Genomic DNA, 20182 nt, shown 5'->3' with positions numbered 1-20182 from the left:
TGAGCTGGTTCTACTCTTTTTGGCCATTTTCTGGTGTGTGGCAGACCAGGGGGTTTGATCAAAAGGTTTACACTGATTAGACACGGACACGAGTGTGATAGCTCAGTTTCAAGCGTATTTATTAAACCAATAAAGAAAAAGAAAATAATAGGTATCCTCCAGGAGACCTCCTCCGGGTTACCGTCTTCTGGACTCCGCGCTATTACTGTCCCCTTTGGGGGAAAAACCAGAGCCCCTTCGGTTCTAGCAGATGACTCTCCCCGAACCCCCCGTCATGGACTGGGGGCGGTGTGTCACAGCATCATCGGACTGAGTTTGTTGTCATTGCAGGCAATCTCAACGCTGTGCGTTACAGGGAAGACATCCTCCTCCCTCATGTGGTACCCTTCCTGCAGGCTCATCCTGACATGATCCTCCAGCATGACAATAAACGCAGTTGACAGTGAGAGGACATTTCTTTTTTTGCTGAGTTTAGCATATTTTGTCCACACACAAAGTCCTCAAGGAGGGAAACTTTATACTTGACACGTCATCTATGTGACTCCCTACAATAATAATCTGTTTACTGTGGAGCAGAGTTCATGTTGGGGCGGCAGCGTAGCCTAGTGGTTAGAGCATTGGCCTAGCAACCGAAAGGTTACAAGTTCAAATCCCTGGTTCTGCTCCTGAACAATACAGATAACCCACTGTTCCTAGGCCGTCATTGAAAATAAGTTAAAGGTAAAAAAGTAAATGCAGCTTTAATGACCACTGTCATGAATAAGATACAAATTTGGCAGGATAGGAAAAAGGTGTGGCAGGATAGGAAAAAATGAAACACCTTGGTAATAGAACACTTAACATGGCAACACAGTCCTTGGACAATGCCCTGTGGGAGCAGACAGCAGGGTGGCTCCCTAATATAGTCATACTTTATTTTGATAAGCAAGACATGCGTGACAACTTTAAGATACTGTTAACATTTAGTCATGAAAAGATGAACGCATCATATCTGGTTTTACAGCATTTATTTAGGATCTCCTTAAAAGTTTGAGAGTTTCCTAATTACAGTACTGGAAACATCTCAAATGCCTGAACATCCAGGCTGCAATCATAATAGTTAATGGGGAATAAGAGTATCACGCAAGCACTCAACTCTGTCTCACAGACACAAGGTTAGGATAAGACCTGGCACTGCGAACAGACAATGGTTGAAGTTGACTATTCAAATATTCAACAATCAAACTTTTGCACGACCATGAAATAAAATGCTATTCAAGGTAAATCATTGTAAAAAAAAAAAAGTATATATATACATATACACACACATACACGTGTTGGTACATTGAAAAAAGCATAACCAGTAGAAAACATTGACTAAAAGCATCAACTACAATGTAATCCTGCCATAATAGAAGAGCTCACTTTCAATTGATTTAATATTTTGTACAATATTGATCTCACAGAGAAGTTTAATTGTAGAGACGTTATAGGTGTGTTAATGACTGGGCAGCAAACAAAGTCTTACACTGAGGGATTGACTGACACCAGATAAAGTTATGACAGTACGTGAATGTAATTTAGCCTGCAACTTCAGGGTGTATTCATTTACTGAGCCTGAGATCATCTATTCCTGTGTATAGGTGTGGCTCTCTGTCTGTGTTTATGGTTGTAAGAGCATTTGCATCTGAGTGTGTGTGTGTGTATATGTATGCAGGAACACTTCTAGTTGTCTGAGTCTAAGTCACTTTCTCCCCCGATGGACCTGAACTCTTCACTGTCCTCCTCATCCTCACTCAGCTGCACCTGGGACAACACACTGGGACCTCTCCTCCGAGCTGCCTCTTCCTCCTCTTCCTCACTTATGCCGTAGCCCTCTCCATTGCCCATGCTGGAGGTCTGCGTGTGGGTCTGACCCTCATAACTCCCATAACTGTGGGGAAGCGGGGAGAGAAAGAGAGGGAAGGGTGAAGTATGGGTTAATAGGGCCCAAGATCCAAACAACGATGCAAATACACCTTGTACTGTATATAATGTGTACCTGACATTACTGTCCTCCAGATGAGTCTCATCCGGCAACTCTTCCCCGTATGACATCATGCTCTCGTCCTGCTCCAGGCCCATGCGGGCCGTCTCATGGTGGGGTCTGGGAGGGGGCGGGGGACGCACCTCGACCTCTCTGTCTGAGTCACTGCCACTCTCTGACAGGTGGATAGCTGGGGCAGGACAGGAGAGGCAACACTGTTAGAACCTCACATTTCAAACACAGTCCCTAATGTACTCCAGAAATCATCCAATCATAGGATGTAGATTTTAAAGGGAAAGTTCACCCAAATGACACATTAGTTTCCTTACCCTGTAAGCAGAATATGGACAGGGTATGACAGCAATCCATGCTTTAGTTTAGTTTCCTTCCTACTGTTTCCACATTTGTAGCACAAATCCCATTAAAGTCATGGGACAGATATTAGCATTTTTCATGCATCATGTCCAAATCGTCCGAAAGCATCTAAAATTGATTGTGAAGCTCAACAAACACACAGATAATTTTATCATGATATCGGTCCCATGACAAATGCTAAATAAGACTAACTAAACCAAAGCATGGATTGATGTTATACTGTGTCTATAGACTGCTTACAGGGTAAGGAAACCAATATGTAATTTTGTCATTTGGGTGAACGTTTTTTACCCAAAGCACATCTCTATTCACCATCTTACTCCATCCTATGACAACCTCCACCCTAGTGTGACTCACAGGAGAATGGGTTGTCTCCCTCCTCTTCGCTGGCGTCATCCTCTCCGTCTGACATGAGCAGGTCCTGGTACAGCACACTGGCCTGGGCTGGCCGACTGGAGCCTTCATCCTCGTCATAATCATCATCCTCATGGCCCTGCAGCCTTCTGCGGGGCGGCAGCAGCAGCATCTCCTCTTCATCCTCCTCATCCTCCAGGTCTCCCTCACCATCCTCTGCCTGGGGAACAGGTCATCATCATCAAAATAGCTAATTTGTCTGAACTACAGACTGTCTTCAAATCTGCCATTTCTCTCTTGCAAAAACCATCTCTCTGTTTCTTCATGATCTTAGTCTTACAGGAGCTGGTGTCTTGGGCTTCCCGTCGTCATCCTCCTCCTCGAAGCCCTCGATGTCCACGTCCGACTCCTCCTCTCCTAGCCTTCTATGACGACCCTGGAGACACACGGAGAAGTTAAGCGACACTAAGACAGGAAAAGATACTTCTGGGGAAAGACAGTGATAACTTGTGAAGCAATGGAGATGCCTGAAAATGTATAATTGGCCAGGCAAACAGAATGCTAGTATGACAGGCAGTAACAATTAGGAGCAAAAGTAACATACAAGCGAAACTGGCAGACAAATGAACCAAATTAGTTATGGGAAGGAACCATCTTTGTCTTAGGAATGAAAAGCACAAAGGGATCTTAGAATGGCTCCTAGTTAGGAGGAGCATGCACCAGTCAGGATCCACACTGTGGGAATGCAGAGGGAAGAACTGGAAGGGAGGACCAGGTGAATGTGCAAGGAGGAACGGGGGGAATGGGAGGGGAGAGGGTGGTTAAAAGCCAGGTGACCCCTGGATGAGACAGACGTCCGTTGCACTCCTGGGTGATCTCTCTTCGTACCTGCCCTACCCCCCTCTTCTCTGGAACAGCCATTAGAGATGCCTCAACCTCAGAGAAAAGGCTGGTCTCTCTGTGCAGGCTCACAGAGGCACTGCTGTCAAACACATCAGCAGGCTGCCCCCCCCCCCACCCCGCCCCCACCACACACACACAGAGAGAAAGGAAAGAGGGAGAAGAGATAAACACATGGTAGGAAGGAGAATATACAGTGCCTTACAAAAGTATTCATCCCCCTTGACATTCTTGCTATTTTGTTGCATTACAACCTGTAATTAAAATGTATTTTTATTTGGATTTCATGTAATGGACATACACAAAATAGTCCAAATTGGTGAAGTGAAATGGAAAAAATGACTTGTTTCAAAAAATGATCAAAAATAAAAATGGAAAAGTGGTGCGTATGTATGTATTCATCCAATTGAGAATCTGTGGGATGACAAAGATTGCTGCACACCAGTGGAACCCATCCAACTTGAAGGATCTGGAGCAGTTTTGCCTTGAAGAGTGGGCAAAAATCCCAGTGGCAAGATGTGCCAAGCTTATAGAGACATACCCCAAGAGACTTTCAGCTGTAATTGCTGCAAAAGGTGGTTCTACAAAGTACTGACTTTGGGGGGGGGTGAAAGGCAAGTTCTGTTATTTTGTCTTATTTCTTGTTTGTTTCATAATAAAAAATACGTTGTATCTTCAAAGTGGCAGGCATGTTGTGTCCATCAAATGATACAAACCCCACAAAAATCCATTTTAATTCCAGGTTGTAAGGCAACATAATAGCAAAAATGCCAAGTGGGGTGAATACTTTCACAAGCCACTGTAGAGACTAAGGCATAGATAAACTACAGACACAGCTACTAAATTGACACATACAAGAGTGCTAAAGAGGAACGCCAAGGCAGAGAAAGACTAGAATGTGAAGAGGTATATGTAATATGGAGGGAGAGACGACAGCAGACAGGTTAAAAAGTAGGTCTTTGGAGAAGAGTGGCATTCCCCAACTCTGGAGCAGGTGAAGGGTTGTTTTGGGGTACTTTAAGTGGTGACTCTAAGGTCTTATTGTTAGTATCTGGGTTGTTTCTGGGCCATACATGGGACAGGAACATTGCTACCTGTGGTGTGTAGGTTCCAGGAGTCATGGGGTCCAGGCTATCCAGGTCTGCTGCATCCAGAGCTGCCTCTTTAGCTGTGGAGATGTCCTTCTCCAGCTGGGTCAGGTGCTCATCATACTGGGGAGATATCAAGCAACAGTCAAATTATCAAACTATCCTTGGCAGAGGCAACATAATAAAGCCATAAATATGATTCATCATCTGACAAGGCATAAAGATGTCAATTAATTATACTGAACAAAAATATAAACAACATGCAACAATATCAAAGATTTGACTGAGTTACAGTTCATATAAGGAAATTAATCAACTGAAATAAATTCATTAGGCCCTAATCTATGGGTTTCACATAACTGGGAATACAGATATGCATCTGTCGGTCACAGATACCTTTAAAAAAATTATAATTTAAGTAGGGGCATGGAACAGAAAACCAGTCAGTATCTGGTGTGACCACCATTAATTTGCCTCATGCAGTGTGACATCTCCTTCACATTGAGTTGACCAGAATGTTGATTCTGGCCTGTGGAATGTTGTCCCACTCCTCTTCAATGGCTGTGCAAAGTTGCTGGATATTGGCGGGAACTGGAACACACTGTCGTTCTTGCTGAGAATCGACGTGTACTGGGATATTTTCAGCTTCCAGGAATTGTGTTTAGATCCTTGCGAAATGGGGCCGTGCATTATCATGCTGAAACATGAGGTGATGGCGGTGGGTGAATGGCACGATAATGGGCTTCAGGATCTCGTCACGGTATCCTTGTGTATTCAAATCGCCATCGATAAAATGCGGTTGTGTTCGTTGTCTGTATCTTATGCCTGCCCATACCACAACCCCACCGCCACTATGGGGCACTCTGTTCACAACGTTGACATCAGCAAACTGCTTGCCCACACAACGCCATAGACGTGGTCTGCGGTTGAGGCCGGTTGGACGTACTGCCAAATTCTCTAAAACGACATTGGAGGCGGCTTATGGTAGAGAAATTAACATTACACTCTCTGGAAACAGCCCTGGTGGAGATTTCTGCGGTCAGCATGCCAATTGAACGCTCCCTCAAAACTTGAGAAATCTGATGCATTCTGTTGTGACAAAACTGCACATTTTAGGGTGGCCTTTTATTGCCCCCAGCACAAGGTAGCCCTGTGCAATGATCATGATGTTTAATCAGCTTCTTGATATGCCACGCCTAAGAAATGTCCACTAACAGAGATGTAAACAAATACGTGCACAAAATTTGAGCGAATTAAGTTTTTTGTGCGGATGGAACATTTCTGGGATCTTTTATTTCATCTCATGAAACCAACACTTTACATGTTGCATTTACATTTTTTGTTCAGTGTAGTTTCATCATGACCTTCTCTTACAGTTTATCTTTCATACACACACCTCTGCCAGGGTCTGCTTGCATACGTTGACTATCTCCAGGGCCGTATTGGTGTAAGGACTGTCTGGTCCGTTGTACTTGACACTGTTGGTGTGGACCAGGCTGACATCAAACAGGAACACATCCCGGTTCTGGTACTTGTGTTTGGATATGTTCTGTTGGACCACAGCACACAGGGAGACTTTTAAATAACACTAATGGTTATATTATACATATGACCATCTACCTGTATAATACAAAATATTACCATCAACTCCATATAGGTTTGATCCACCTTGGCATCATAGGGATCCAAAAGGTGTCTTGTTGTGGTTTTCCTCAAGGCTAACACTGAAGTCTCCTTCCCATAACTTACCTTGCGGACATTCTCGAGGTCCATGGGTTGGACTATCACTTTGTAGTAATCTGGAACAAACTTCTTGTTGACTGGATGGTGGAACGGCCAAGACTGAAGAGGAGACAGAGGCAGAGTAAGGACAGTTATAACACCTTCACACTGTGCACTTGATTGAACTATTTGCAAAATTCTCAATTGTTTTGTACATTTAAGAGCAAAGAAATAACTGCTCAGTGAAATTACTTCAGTAACAAAGAAAATACAAATAGCAGATAGTCTCAGTGACATCCAGAGCCCCCGAAAGAAAGCAGACACCATGATGAATGGGTGGAGCTCGACTCACGTCAGGCACGGCCATCATCTTCTGAGTGACGATGTTGTCCAGGATGAAGGAAAAGGCCACCTGGTCATCATCGTCCAGCAGGGGGTTAATGGCTTTCTCCAGTCTCACCAGCCTGTCTTCCTTCTGCACAGGACAAAGAAATGTACCTGTTTAATTATTAACAAGTACTATTGAAGGCCACTTCCATTGTCTTCCAAGAGTTGCTGAACATGATCCTCCTCCTCCAGAAATGAGGCGGTGTCTAAAATGGCCCCATCCAGGATCCATCAGCGTGAACATTCACACGTACCTCTTTCAGTTTCTCATCACAAAGGTCCAGCATAGTCTGAGCCACCTGGGTTATTGGATGCTTGGCACCTGAATACACCGCAACAATTACAGTCTCAATAAGTTACAGAAGAGTTGGTCACAGTAAAATATGAGTCATTCTCTAAGTCTTCAAGTGGTTTAGAGTTATACCGTTGTATGTCGCGCTGTTCTTGACAATGAGCTCCACGTTCTCTCTGAACTCTTCCCGGGAGGGGTACACACGCTTGCGCACATTCTCCCGTAGCGTCTGCAGATCCATGGGACGAGGGATGATCTTATAGTAGTCCTTCACCACCTTGGCATTGACTGGTGTGTGGAAGGGGTATGTCTGTGACAAGAAGTAAAGACAACCCAATTACAGAGAAAAAAGTGTGTGTGTGTTTGTGAGAGAGAAACATATATAGTGGTCGGAGGAGTGTAGGCACTGTCTGTCTGTAAGCAGTGGGTTGTGGGTGTGTGTGGGTCTTGCAGTGTGCTGTAGGTGTGTGTGTCTTACATTGGGGTGATCCCGCATGTCGTTGATAATACTCTCCAGGACTGAGGACAGGGTGACCATGGGGTCAGTGCGTCTGCGGTGGATGGATTTGTGGGGCCTCTGTGAGAGGATGAAACAAAACAAAAACCACAGAGAGCTAAGGCATAACTATCACAGTGTTAAATATTCTCCAGAGCTCGCTTTAACTGAATAGTCACACGCAACCAATGCAAAATATGGTAACTGGCAACCAGGCTCACATTTAGGTAGTCACAGTGTACATTGTTCCCAACACGTCTCTTCTTCTTGGGGGGAAGCTGCTGTTTGGGGAACTTCAGCACCAGGGACTTCCTGCGCACCTCATCAGCACTGTGAGAGGAGACATGGTCCTTTACACAGCAGCACAAGGTAATATCCCTAACATTTAGACAGACGTTGAGAGCATAATGAACACTATAGGAGCTTTTGGTCCGCAAAGAAAGTGGAAAAGACCACTGATATTCAGTGGTGATTTGGAAAGAAATGATAACTATCCCCCTCTCCTGTCAGTGTGTGTGGTGTGTACCTCTCGATGAGCTGCTTGCCCAGGACGATCTTGGTTCCCTCCACTTTAATGAGTTCCTCGTTGTCATTGTGGATGACAGTCTTCTCCAGCTCCTCCTCCTGCTCCTCCGTCATGGCAACCGGGTTGGAGGGCGGAGCATTGGTCTGGTAGTACAGTGGGCAGAACTTGTTGGTTCGCATGTGCCCGATGGCACCGCAAGCTCCGCACTTCAGCTAGGGCAGAGGGGGTAAGGAGAGATGTAGTTAACAACCAGACAAACACTGTACATAACAATGTGGACTGCAAGTCACTGCATCACATCATGCTACCTTCACTGTAGTACACCAAACACTACGTTATCATGCTTATTATAAGCAATATAATATATTGCTAATAAAGAAAAGTGTGAAAAAAGTGAGGAAGGTTTATCTTGAACAAAATGATCCTATTTTCGAGACAGCAGGAGAACAGACGGCAGGTTATGGAAAAGCAGGTGAGTCTTGGAGATGAATCATTATGGGCTGGCAAGCTTACTTTTACCTTGAGGTCTGGCCTCTCCTTGATCTTCTTGGCCTTCTTCTCAGGGGGGCTCTTGAACCTGTCCTTCTCCTGGTTCCTCTTCAGCCTCCTCAGTTGCTCCTGGATCCGCCGGCGCTCCTTCCTCATCTCCTCTCTATGTTGCTCGTCAAACAGCGCAAACTTCTTTCTACATTGGCAGAAGGCAGACAGAGACCGTGTGAGGTTGGGTACACTACACACAGACCAAACGCTCATATTAAACACACGCACACGGACGAACTTACATGAAGTCGTCGTCCTTGGTGGTTCTGATTCTGGTGTAGGCGTCTATGACGGAGGGTTTGCGGACAGTCTCACAGCGGACATACTCCTTGCCGTCCTCGTCTCTGAAGGTGCGGTAGATTTTGAGGCGCCGCCCCGTAGCGGACGAGTTCAGGCTGGTGACCGAGGACGTGTCGTCATCTTTATGGGAGCCCGTGGACAAAGCACTAGCTGTTGGGACACACAGAGAGAGATTAGACTTGCACACACACTCCAGTAAACACACATGAAAAAAGCCTGAAATGCACATGCATACACACACCACTTACAGAAGCCCTTGCGTGCTTTCCGTCCCTTGTGGTCGCTCTCCTCTCCCATCAGCATCCTCTGCAGCTCCTTCCTCTCCTGCTCCTCCCTCTCTCTGGACAGTTGGGAGCTGGTCTTCTTGTTCTGCAGCATGTTCTCAATGTTCTTCCCCATCTCCTCAAAGTCACTGTCCTCTGCTGAGCTGCTGTCTGTGTCTGTGGACAGGACCTCTGTGGACTCCAATACTCTGGGGAGCAAGTAGAGGGTAGAACATCACATCATCCCTATAAGAAATGGGTGGTGAATTATGGTTATCTAGATAAAGGGGGAATGGAGGATGAGATGGCCTCACTTGTTTTGCAAGTCAAAGATCCTCTGGCACTCCTCCTTGTAGCGCTCCTGGTGTTCGGCTACAGAGAAGCGGGACCCGCGGGCAAATTTGCTCATGGGCCCCTCGCCAGAGCGTGCCTGCTCTGTAGACATGGTCCTGACCACGTCAATCACCTCCCAACGAGACAGCTTCTTTATCTGAAACGCACATATACGCACAGGTTTAATAGATTGATCTGACCTTCATACTTAGGTTGGTGGAAGAAATGAGGGAACTGAAGACATTATTATTATGTAATAATACCTCCTCCTCTGGAACACCAAACTTGCGCAGCAGCTGCTTGGCGTTTTTTAGTGATAGTCTTCTCAGATCAGCGTCTGTCCCTGTCACAGTCTTCTTAGCGGGTTGTGGCTCCCGGTCATCCTGGGCCTAAACATGACAAATAACAAAATAACCTTTAGCTCAGTAATAAATTATTAAATAATCATCAAAAAACAATTGAATGGTTATAACAAAAAATATTGTTGTCAGAAAGGCTACGAACGCATGACTGGAATTATGGCCCCCTGATCTGAATACAGATCTGGCAGAAGTGTTTCAGTGCACTGGGGTAAAACAAAGAGGATGTACTTTTTGTTGAGTGGGCTTGTTGGGCACTTTGACGTAGGAGAATCCCTCTCCACAACCTGTGGGGTCGGCCACCCCCATGACCTCCAGCAGACACTTCCCTTTCATGGCAGCGATGAAGGCTCGAGTCGTGTTCCAAGGGGCCGTGCGGACCTAGGGTGGACCACAGAGAACACTGGTGAGATCATGGATCATCCTTTTTTTCCAACATCACAATCAATGTTTTATGAAAAGGAAGCAGAGTAGCGCTGAACCTCATCATCAATCTTCATCTGGAAGTCTTCCTCGTTCTCTTCCTCTGGAGCAAAGAAGGACTTTTCACCATATCCAGCATCCTGGTGGAGAGAGAGAGAGAGAGAAAAGTTATGGTATAGTTCACACAGTGCCATAATGAATACCAATATGACAGATAGGCTCTTTGTTCAGGTACCGTCAGTCTTACCTTCAGTCTCTGCTCTGCCACCAGCATGCTGTAGTAGGCACAGCACTGCTCTGGAGACACCATGGCCCTGATCTCCTCCTCAGTAGGCAGCCTGAAGTCAGGCTTCAGCACCCACCAGTTAGAGTCCATCCCTTTGTAAGATTAATGGACGCATGTCACATGGGAATTCCCCCTCTCCAAAGATCTTATACCCTTTGGATATTTATTTTTATTTCATCAACTGAAGCGTCTTGTAGGCTCAAAAGCAGAGGTGTTGCAGGAGCAGAACAGCAGATATTAACGAAGGACCATGAAAACCTCTGGTGCCTTACTGATGCTTTCCTCAGACCACACCTTACTTCCACAGTAAACTCCACATCCAGAATATTCTGACATCTCTCTTTCCTGACGCAGTCAGTCAAAGGCACACCATCTCTGAGCTCACACAGCTAAGCATCAGAGTCACCGCTCTTTCTTACACCTCAACACTTCTCTGAGATCACACGGGAGTAGAAACATCAAAGGGATACTGCGAGATTGAGATTTAGGTTGTTTCTCTACTTACCCAGAGTCAGACGAACTCATGGATACTATTTTTATGTCTCTGTACACAGTTTGGGGAAAGTTTAAATCAGCATATCGCAATTGTTGGAAGTCTCCTGTTACAGTAGGCAGCTCCTCTTAAAAGCAGATAAATTGACCTAACCACTCCAAAGCTGGGTGGTTGGTCATTTATAGTCTTAGAAAGCTATACCTAGTAATCAATATTGTGTTAATTTGACTGATAATCTTAAGAAACAAGATTCTATCCACATCCTCATTCTCTGTCCCGTTGGGCAGCGCAAAAGAGACAGATATAATATTGCGATCTCTATGCGACATCTCTATGCGACAATGGAACAGAGAATGAGGATCTCGTTGATGATTATCAGTAACATTTTGAGAGGAGCTGGCTACTGTACCGGGAGACTTCCAGCGATTGCGCAAAGCTAACAATATGATAACTTCAATAATATCCAAACTGAACGCAGAGTAGTGCTTTTTGAGGTCGGTTCAGTTTCGGTTCGATTTCATATATTTTTTTTTACTATGCATAATGTGGGTTGAATGCTGTAACAGAATAAAACAATTAATAAAACTCCAATGAAGGTAGTGACTACCCATTACTGCTTATTACTTATTAACCATCATTTATTCACATTACTTTAATAAAATATTTGCTTTATTTCATAACTTTATTATTTCATTTAATCTCTTCCGAGCTGCTGCCTATGCTGTCTGACAAAATACCGATAATTAGAAGTTCTTCAACGTAAATAAGGCATACTTTTATGACTGCTGAATACCAACTATCAATCACTTAGACCATGTATTTTCAGATAGCATGGTTAGAGCGTCGGGCCAGTATCCGAAAGGTTGCTAAATCAAATCCCCGAGCTGACAAAGTATAAATCTGTTGTTCTGCCCCTGAACAAGTCAGTTAACCCACTGTTCCTAGGCCGTTATTGTAAATAAGAATTTGTTCTTAACGGACTTGAGTAGTTAAATAAAAAATTAATAAATAAATATCCCTGATGATCAAGAGTTCTCTCTTCTCTCTGTCCCCCTGTCTGCTCCACACAGACCAGACACATAGATGGACGCGCAATGGATGATGGTAATTGTAGTTAATTACCACGTTTTCTGCACTAAACTATGCAGAATATTGGCCTGTTGGAAACTAGAACTCCTTACTACACTGCATAGTTCGAGCTTTGTCTGATTTCTCTCTTCAGAAACTGCATATCCAGCTCACAGAAAAAAAACACAACGAAATGGAATTCAAATAATTGAACCGACGTCAGTCAGTTGTTTAAAAACAGAAAAATAGCGGACAATTTGGGTAATCACTCAGCACAGAGATACAAAAATGGTATCCATCAGTTTGTCTGACTCTGCGTACATAGAAAAATGAAAAATGACCTAAGCATTTTGCAGTATCCCTTTAAGAGGAAATCAGGATTGTTTGTCCTTCAAACAATGAAGGACAGTGTGTCATATACACAAAATACAAAATACACAAAATACACATACATCAACATATTTTGATGGGTTTTAATCTGCAATTTCCCAACCATCCTCACGCACTACTACACCTACAAGGCATTTGATTTGTTTAGCGTGTTGCGTAGCGTCACTGATTGCAAGTCTCCACCCATATTTAGCCATTTTTCTGCCATTAAAACTTCCCCAGGCTTCCCGTTGTAGGGAAGCCTGATTCTCGATGAGGCTAGGGTAAGTAAGGCTGTTTCTACCTGTACGCTTGAAGTCAGCACAGAGTTTTAGGCGTTTGCGGATGCTGCTTTCTGAATGTGAGGGGAAGGCTTTCTTAATGTCCTCCATGCGGATTCTCCTAGGGCGATCTTTACTCTTCCAGAACAGTCGATAGATAAACACCTGCACAGAAGAGGAGACATGAGTGTCGGCAAGAATGCATTTGTTCTGTGTGCTTTCTCTTGTGTGTGACAATATGTGTGTGTGTGTGTGTGTGTGTGTGTGTGTGTGTGTGTGTGTGTGTGTGTGTGTGTGTGTGTGTGTGTGTGTGTGTGTGTGTGTGTGTGTGTGTGTGTGTGTGTGTGTGTGTGTGAGTGTGTGAGTGAGTGAGTGAGTGAGTGAGTGAGTGAGTGAGTGAGTGAGTGTGAGTGAGTGAGTGAGTGAGTGAGTGAGTGAGTGAGAGAGAGAGAGAGAGAGAGTGTGAGGATTTGCAGATGCTGTGTGTATCGCAAAGTATACCTGCAGGAAGTCTCTGATATGGGTGTTGGCTCGTTTGGAGTTGGGTCCAGGGACCTCATAGAGCGGACACTGCTGTCCAACCACAAATATGTCCACCAGCTCTCTGATGAAGTAGCCCTGCCGTGTACGCAGCACCAGGAAATCTGTCTCTGGCATCTTGTGGAGGTAGATGGGGGCGCGGAAAAGGTTGTTCTCAAAAGCCTAAAAGAAAGAAAGACATGACAGAGCTCTATATTTTCTCTTTCTGGGAATCAGGTTCATTCAGAGCAAATTATTTTTCAAACATCAATAAATTGTCATGTAAATTACTGTAATGAACATGGTACTGACCGGGAGCAGCTGCCCGGGGTGCAAGGAGCCCAGGAAGGGAGAGGTGTGGCAGTACACCGTCTCTCCATACTTACAGTCTGGAGCTCCAGGGTCCTTGCCTGGTTTCTGAGGAGAAACAGCCATGTTTCAAGTTTATTCGATTTTAAAGTGCATTTACACATATGTTAATAACAAAACACAACTCATAGACAATAGAGGAAGGAAAATAACCACTGAGGTGGTTCTGTTTTTAGTAAATGCTAATCAATGTTGATACAAGAGAAATGGTAGTTGAAAGACTAGTGCAGTGACTCACTCTCTTGTAGTAGTTCTTGATCTTGGTTGCCATGCCGACTTGCATGATGAGCGGAGGGTATTCCTCGCTGTACTCTGCCAGAATCAGGTCTCCATCTTTCCCTGTCAGGTCCTGAGCTGTCCGCATGAAGAACATGTCACCGCCACCAGAAGCCTGGCGTTCCTGCTCTCGCATCTATGGGCACAGAAAAATACATTTAACGCAAATCACACACAAACAGGGTTATCAACACACACAGACAGACAGACGCATTCCTGATGACTTGTGTTAAGACAGAGAGAAGGATGAGGTAAGTTCTGGGGCCTCACCTTGGCCTTCTTCTTGATCTGTTTGAGTAGGGGCTGTGCTGCGTGGGGACCTGGCTGGGACAACGTCCCGAACGAGTACTTCTTCAGAGAGGGTCGGTGGAACCCACGCAGCTTCATGGGTCCCATGTGAGTAGGGAAGAACGGCTGCCTCAGCTCCACTGCAGAGATAGAGTGCTGGAGGCAAAGATAGACAGATACGGTTACATACAACTACTGTGAACATTCAGTAGATAGCTAAGTTTATCCTACGCTATAGTTAAGATTCTCCTCTTTAACTGCTGATCAATCTGTAAAGGAAGAGAGCTCACAGGAGAGAATCTAGTGCCCACCTGAATGATGTTGCCACCGAAGGTGCCCCTCAGGCCCTGCTGCTTGGGGTAATAGAACTCATCGTTGGACAGGTTCCATGGGTCCTTCACCTCAGGCTGGGACATGTTCTGTAGGCAGCAGACCAAACAGAAAAGGAGTTAACAGGCTAGTTCAGGGACTGCAGAATGGCATTTAAGATACAGATCTACGTTATGTTCTCTGTTTCAGTCCTGTAGTACCTGTTGAGGCTCCTCCTTTATGACCCCAGTCTTCCCCAGCAGGATGCGACTCTTCTTCAGTGCCGACTCCTTCTTGTTCTCCTTGGACGGGGAGTGGGACGTACGCTCAGACTCCTTCTCATCTGGGATTTCTGCAAGAGGCCAAGTTCAGAGATTTGTGGATAGATCAAAGCATTCAAAAGGTTACAGACCATCAAGATATTTCATAATATGTTTAAACTGACTGACAAATGGTGTACACACAGTTCACTAAGAAAGGGGCAGTACCTAAAATTATGTTCTCATCGTTGGGGTCCAGGGTGAGGACAGGGGGTGAGAGCATGCGGTCCATGGCCTGGTCGTCCCAGATGATGTTGTCTTCCCAGCGCCCGTACACCAGCTCCTCATTGTCAATGGGGAAGATGGAGAACCAGGGGGCATCATCTTCATGAGAGGCTGTGGCGAGACCAATAGGGAATCAGTAGTGATAGATTTACTCTTTAGTGGTACGTTCACCATGACAACTAACAGAGATAAGAAGGAATATGTTGTAATCTCACGTTGTTCAACATTATAACAGTAAATTACACTCGACAACAGATACCAGGTAAACTAGCCTCATCGTACCATAATGGTCATGGTGGTGTTTGTCTCTCTTGGAGCCAGAGCCGATGGAGGGGGCTTTGGGCATGGGTGGAGGAGTGGGGGGCACCAGCTGAGAGTTACTCCTACACAGACCTGTAGTGTAGATAGACATCATGAATACCTAGATAACCCAAAGCAGACAAATACACAACAATTATATCAGTTTATATTTGCCACTGTAGTCCTAAAACCCCTGCACAGTTGGGGTTTATGCTTTGGTGATGGGATTTCAATGAGGTAGGAATCTCCAGTATGCAGGTCAGTCTGTGTTCATTGGTACTGGAGTGGAGTGGGTGGGTCTCTCACCCTGCTGTGCGTTGTAGGCATTGGCATTACGCGTCATGCTGGAAGGCAGCCACCCTGCCAGACTGGCTCGCTGGGTCTTAGTGCCTTTGTGTTTAACGTCCTCTCCGTTCCAGATGATGTCGTCCTCCCACTGAAGCTGGGTGACCATCAGAAAGAGCTCGTTCTCCAGGGCCTGTTCATCCTTTTCATCACCACTTCCCTCCTAGACAGAAAAAAAACACAAAGAACATGGTAAGTCTTTATAGAATGTTGTCTGTTCTCTTCTAACTAAGAGTTGGAAGAAGGTGTAGCTAGAAATGGAAGATTGAGAATCAAAAAGGAGCTAAACTCAATAACCAACTTCTCTGTTTGAAAACGGCCTATGTGGCAATGATATTGTTCTTAAAAAATTGTACTAGTTGCAACATTTGTTAAAAAGTGTAAGAACTATGGTCATAATTTGCTAGATTTAAGGAATCTAGGGTACGTCACAGTTTTCCTTGGGTTGGGTTTAGATTTAAATTCTGCCAACATGCCCATGGCTGGCAGCACCCAAATAATCATTGATTTGGAGCACAGCTGCGACATAACATGAGACAACGAATGAGACGAATATCGTCGGCAATGTTATTTTGAAAGAATGATACTTGTTTGTTATACACGGCTTGGTTTTTTCCCAACTCAAACATCCTCACATTCGTGTGCGAACTTTAGCATCACAAACACAACTTTCATTAAAGATTCTGATACTCTAGAATGCAGGAAATGCTCTGAGCTTGGGATTCTTGACCAATCACGTTCACATTGTCATGCTGCGCCACAAGGTTGCTAAGCCATTCATCACACGTATGGTGGCTGTTTGGGATATTTCAAGAAAAGAGGAACACAAAACGGTATTGAACATAACACACCCACTTAGAACTCATTGCTTCTAGCATTTCTTAATGAGGATGTGGAAAAGCGAGGCAAAATGAGTGAGTTCAGCCCTAATCCTAAAGCATCAGTGAAGTGTATGGGTTGCCAACCTCTTTGGGAGGTTGTGAAAATGGTGGTGGTGGTTCTGGCCTCTCCTGCTTCTCCTGCTCATCTTCCTCCTCCTCCTTCAGTTTGAAGCCATAGTGGAAACCACTTCCATCCTCAGGGACCCCCATCATGTCATACCAGAGCTGGGCCGGACCATAGCGCCACTCTGCCACCTTAGGCCTGGACTCTGTCACCTTGTCCCCGTCTCCAGCGGTCTGAGAGAACTTGGACTCTACTGGGGCCATCATTGTGATCTGGGGGAAGGAGAGAGGGACAAGGGATTAATTATTGAGATGATCTTTTTGAGTAATCTCTTCTGTTCATTTCATTTTCTAAGGAGAGAAAACCCATACAGAATTATACTGCGACTGAATCCCATTACTAAACCTTGTAATCTCTCATAAACAAGCTGTGAAAAATATACAGGTAAATAACCACACAGTTTCACAGGGATTTCAAACAAGTTTTCACAGTTCTACATGTCTCTGTCTAAGAGATTGTTGCACACTGACCTCATCATCAGACAGGCACTGTTCTGGGGGTGGAGGTGGGGCGTATTCATAGTCCCAGCCAGACTTCTTCTCTGGTCCCTGCTGCTCCATGGGCTCAGCGCCCTCTGGTGGGGGTGTCTCTGGCTGGGGGTCGCGGTGCTTCCTCTTCCTCTTTCGTCGTGCGCTCCGCCACACCGACGGCATGTTCTTCCCAGGGCCAAACAGTCGAAGGAACCGCAGCACCTGGATGGGATCAGAGGAGTGGATGGATAGACATTCATTTATGCTCTCTGATATTTGGTGACCTATACGGTGTGTCCAAGGAGGACAGCTCACCCTTCCAGGCCTGAACTCTGGGAAGAGCTGTGTGACGCCAGGCAGGGCTTTGGCAGCATCCTTCTGCATGATGCCAGCCAGGGGCAGGCTGAGGCAGGTTGGAGGACCCCCAGACCCAGAGCCTGTGGAGGGGCGGTCCGTCTCTGACTCAGAATCTGAGGAGCTGCTGAAGTCCACTTTGTCTACTAGAGAGGAGGGAGCGATGATGGAGGGCAGGATGATCCCGTCTCCTTCATCCCCAACTGTGGAGAAACCAACAATAGCAGACGCTGGGGTTAGAGCCCCTCTGACTCTGAGTGCTAAATTACTAGCATGTATTCTTGACATTAAATACATCAATATCCATGTATTTATTTTCAGATTGTGAAGAATCATGCTTGTTCAATATAAGTACAACGTATCTTTTCACTGGCACTTTTGGCCCTTCCTCATCCATTCCTTACCACTTGCAGCCGTAGGAGAGGAATCCTCTTTCTTGCCACCAGGCGTGGGGAGACTTGGAGGAGGTGGAGGGGGCATAAGCTTGGCATCAATATCCTCACAATCTGCATCATAGTCATCCTCATCATCTGAGACAGAGAGAAAAAGTGTCCAGTTATCGGCCATGGAAAGTCTCTAATAAAGAGGGTGGAAATGAAATACCATGCATTTATCTGTTCTGGTAAACTAGGGTATGTGCACTCCTAGATGGCTGTGTACAGTATATACATGTACATATGTGGGATTTCATGGGTATTACTGCACCTGTTCTCCTGGTAGGCTGCAGGCTGCCCATGGCCTGACGATACTTCTTAGTCTCATCTTCAGCTACCTCGTTGATGTCAGAATAATCAACTGCATCGACATCGTTCTTCACCCATCCTGCATAAAAAAAAGGACATGAAACAGTCACTCATTTATCACAGTATTTACAGACACACAACTTACAAACACAACTAAGGAGCATATTCACTGTCATGTTGAGCCAGTTAAATAACAGTTCCCAGCCACGGTACTACCCCACCCACAGCCTTACTTCATGCCCTTCGTCTTACCCTCTGCATTTGTGCCACCTGTGTCTCCATCCTCGTCAGGATCGTCCTCCTCACTGGCTGTGATCTCTGTGATGAGGTTGCCCAGGCCCAGAGAGCCCAGGCCAGCCAGGTGCTTCTTGGACTCCTGGGGTGTGGAAGGAAATTGTCAAACAAACATTGCATTTGATATGCCAAAGTGTATTGGAATATACCAGGTGTGAAAATGTCTGTTGACTTTATAAGTAACATTGCACCAAAGACATAGTGGACAAGTGAGCAACATAATAATACAAAACCCATATTCAGCAAATGTACATCTTAGTCCTGTTGTTAGGCATATTTTAGTGTGTGTTCAAAACAGTTGTGTTTATTTCCACACTATGCAGAATGCTTTATTCACACTCACAGTGTCCAGCACACTGTCTCCCTCCAGCTGACCATCTTCATTGATGTTCCCGAAGAGAAAGCCAGTGAGAGAGAAGGGGCGGTCTTGGTCTTCATCACTGTCTGAGTCCGACATCCTGAGAGAGCAATGAATGTCAATGTGTGATTAATCTATTCTCTCTTGTTTATATAGTCCTCAAAGTAGATTAAATGCAGTTAACTGAACAAAAGTGAAACGAGACATTTTAAAATACCAATCCTGGTTTTGTGACAAAGGGGGTGGCAAACCCACCCATGATAATCAAAACAAACGGGATGGAATGACAGACAGCAAAACATACAAACTAAATGAATAGGTATGTTGAAGGTTTTATCTTATTAACTTGCGTTACTTTTACATAGGCCAGTTGGTCTCGGATTAAGGCCAGCTTGATAATATCCTCGGACCCAATTTGTCGCTAGCTTGGCAAATTAACGTTAGTACCCTATGCGACCTCCGTTCACTACGCCAGTATCCACACGCTGTAAAAGGGTGGGTATCTCACCGACCCGTTATTTCGAAAGAAAATATATGGGCTTCATTGTTTTCAAATGTAGTCGATGAAGACAACACCAACCAACATTGAGCAATGCGCGTGCGCATAGTTCATTTCCGCTCCATGAAGGATGGCAAGTGACGGATGGCCCTCCCGCTTTATTATTATTATTATTTTTTTACCGTCGACGCGTACTTTGTCGCCACCTACAGGATAGTGCATTTCATGAGCTATTTTTCATTATTTTTGCACAAGGCCATTCAATGCAACCACAGACTGTGTGAAAGTGCAGTAGCACGCTGGCACAGTAGCACACTGGCCACGTGATGTTACCTCAACAACAAGACTAGTGTTGTTTAATACGTGATGTAACAAGTTGGTGTTACCTGATGTTACCTGACCTGACTCCTAGCCCATAGGCCTTAAGTAACCAAGCTCACTGGTCTGAGAATTTCGGTGAACATCCATGGCTTGGGTTGTCTCTGCCTTTATGACATGTGTCTTGCTACATTTATCATGTTCATTCAATTAATTAGGTGTTAGCAGTGTTGGGGAGTAGTGAACTAGATTAACATAGTTCAAATAGTAATTTAACTACATTTTGCAGTAGCTTGGTTATAGTTGAACTAAATTCAAATCTTGGTAGTG

At 45.0% G+C, this 20182-nt stretch overlaps 1 protein-coding gene across 6 annotated transcripts; it reads right to left on the bottom strand.

The window, feature by feature from the left end:
• Positions 1-95: 95 nt before the first annotated feature.
• Positions 96-19625, bottom strand: LOC135548494 (transcription initiation factor TFIID subunit 1-like). Of its 6 annotated transcripts, XM_064978169.1 has the most exons (40): positions 19397-19625; positions 19021-19135; positions 18636-18759; positions 18346-18462; positions 18045-18170; positions 17602-17843; positions 17287-17508; positions 16777-17028; positions 15773-15974; positions 15449-15559; positions 15110-15277; positions 14843-14973; positions 14624-14731; positions 14295-14468; positions 13987-14160; positions 13692-13796; positions 13362-13562; positions 12884-13025; positions 10611-10741; positions 10423-10503; positions 10172-10321; positions 9845-9970; positions 9563-9738; positions 9234-9457; positions 8928-9135; positions 8665-8830; positions 8146-8357; positions 7841-7949; positions 7602-7700; positions 7256-7433; positions 7086-7153; positions 6797-6919; positions 6472-6564; positions 6119-6271; positions 4729-4845; positions 3623-3736; positions 3075-3170; positions 2738-2954; positions 2021-2195; positions 96-1912 (listed from the first exon to the last, which is right to left on the bottom strand). In XM_064978169.1, coding segments are annotated over exons 1-40 (5940 nt in total). In that variant the 5' UTR covers positions 19399-19625; the 3' UTR covers positions 96-1704. The 6 variants fall into 6 exon arrangements, with proteins under 6 accessions (XP_064834241.1, XP_064834235.1, XP_064834234.1 ...); XM_064978163.1 differs by lacking the exon at positions 3623-3736 and having other exon boundaries at positions 8659-8830; positions 19391-19625; XM_064978162.1 differs by lacking the exon at positions 3623-3736 and having other exon boundaries at positions 8659-8830.
• Between the last annotated feature and the right edge of the window lie 557 nt (positions 19626-20182).

Source organism: Oncorhynchus masou, chromosome 11 (assembly GCF_036934945.1).
Source record: "Oncorhynchus masou masou isolate Uvic2021 chromosome 11, UVic_Omas_1.1, whole genome shotgun sequence".
Taxonomy (NCBI): domain Eukaryota; kingdom Metazoa; phylum Chordata; class Actinopteri; order Salmoniformes; family Salmonidae; genus Oncorhynchus; species Oncorhynchus masou.
Note: the sequence above shows the minus strand (reverse complement) of the source record. Positions and strands in the feature narration are given on the sequence as shown.

Coding starts and splice junctions, on each gene's coding strand:
- LOC135548494 (XM_064978169.1), bottom strand. Junction 9,136..9,233: donor GAAAGCACGCAAGGGCTTCT/GTAAGTGGTGTG, acceptor GTGTCCCAACAG/CTAGTGCTTTGTCCACGGGC. Junction 8,358..8,664: donor AGGAGAGGCCAGACCTCAAG/GTAAAAGTAAGC, acceptor CCTCTGCCCTAG/CTGAAGTGCGGAGCTTGCGG.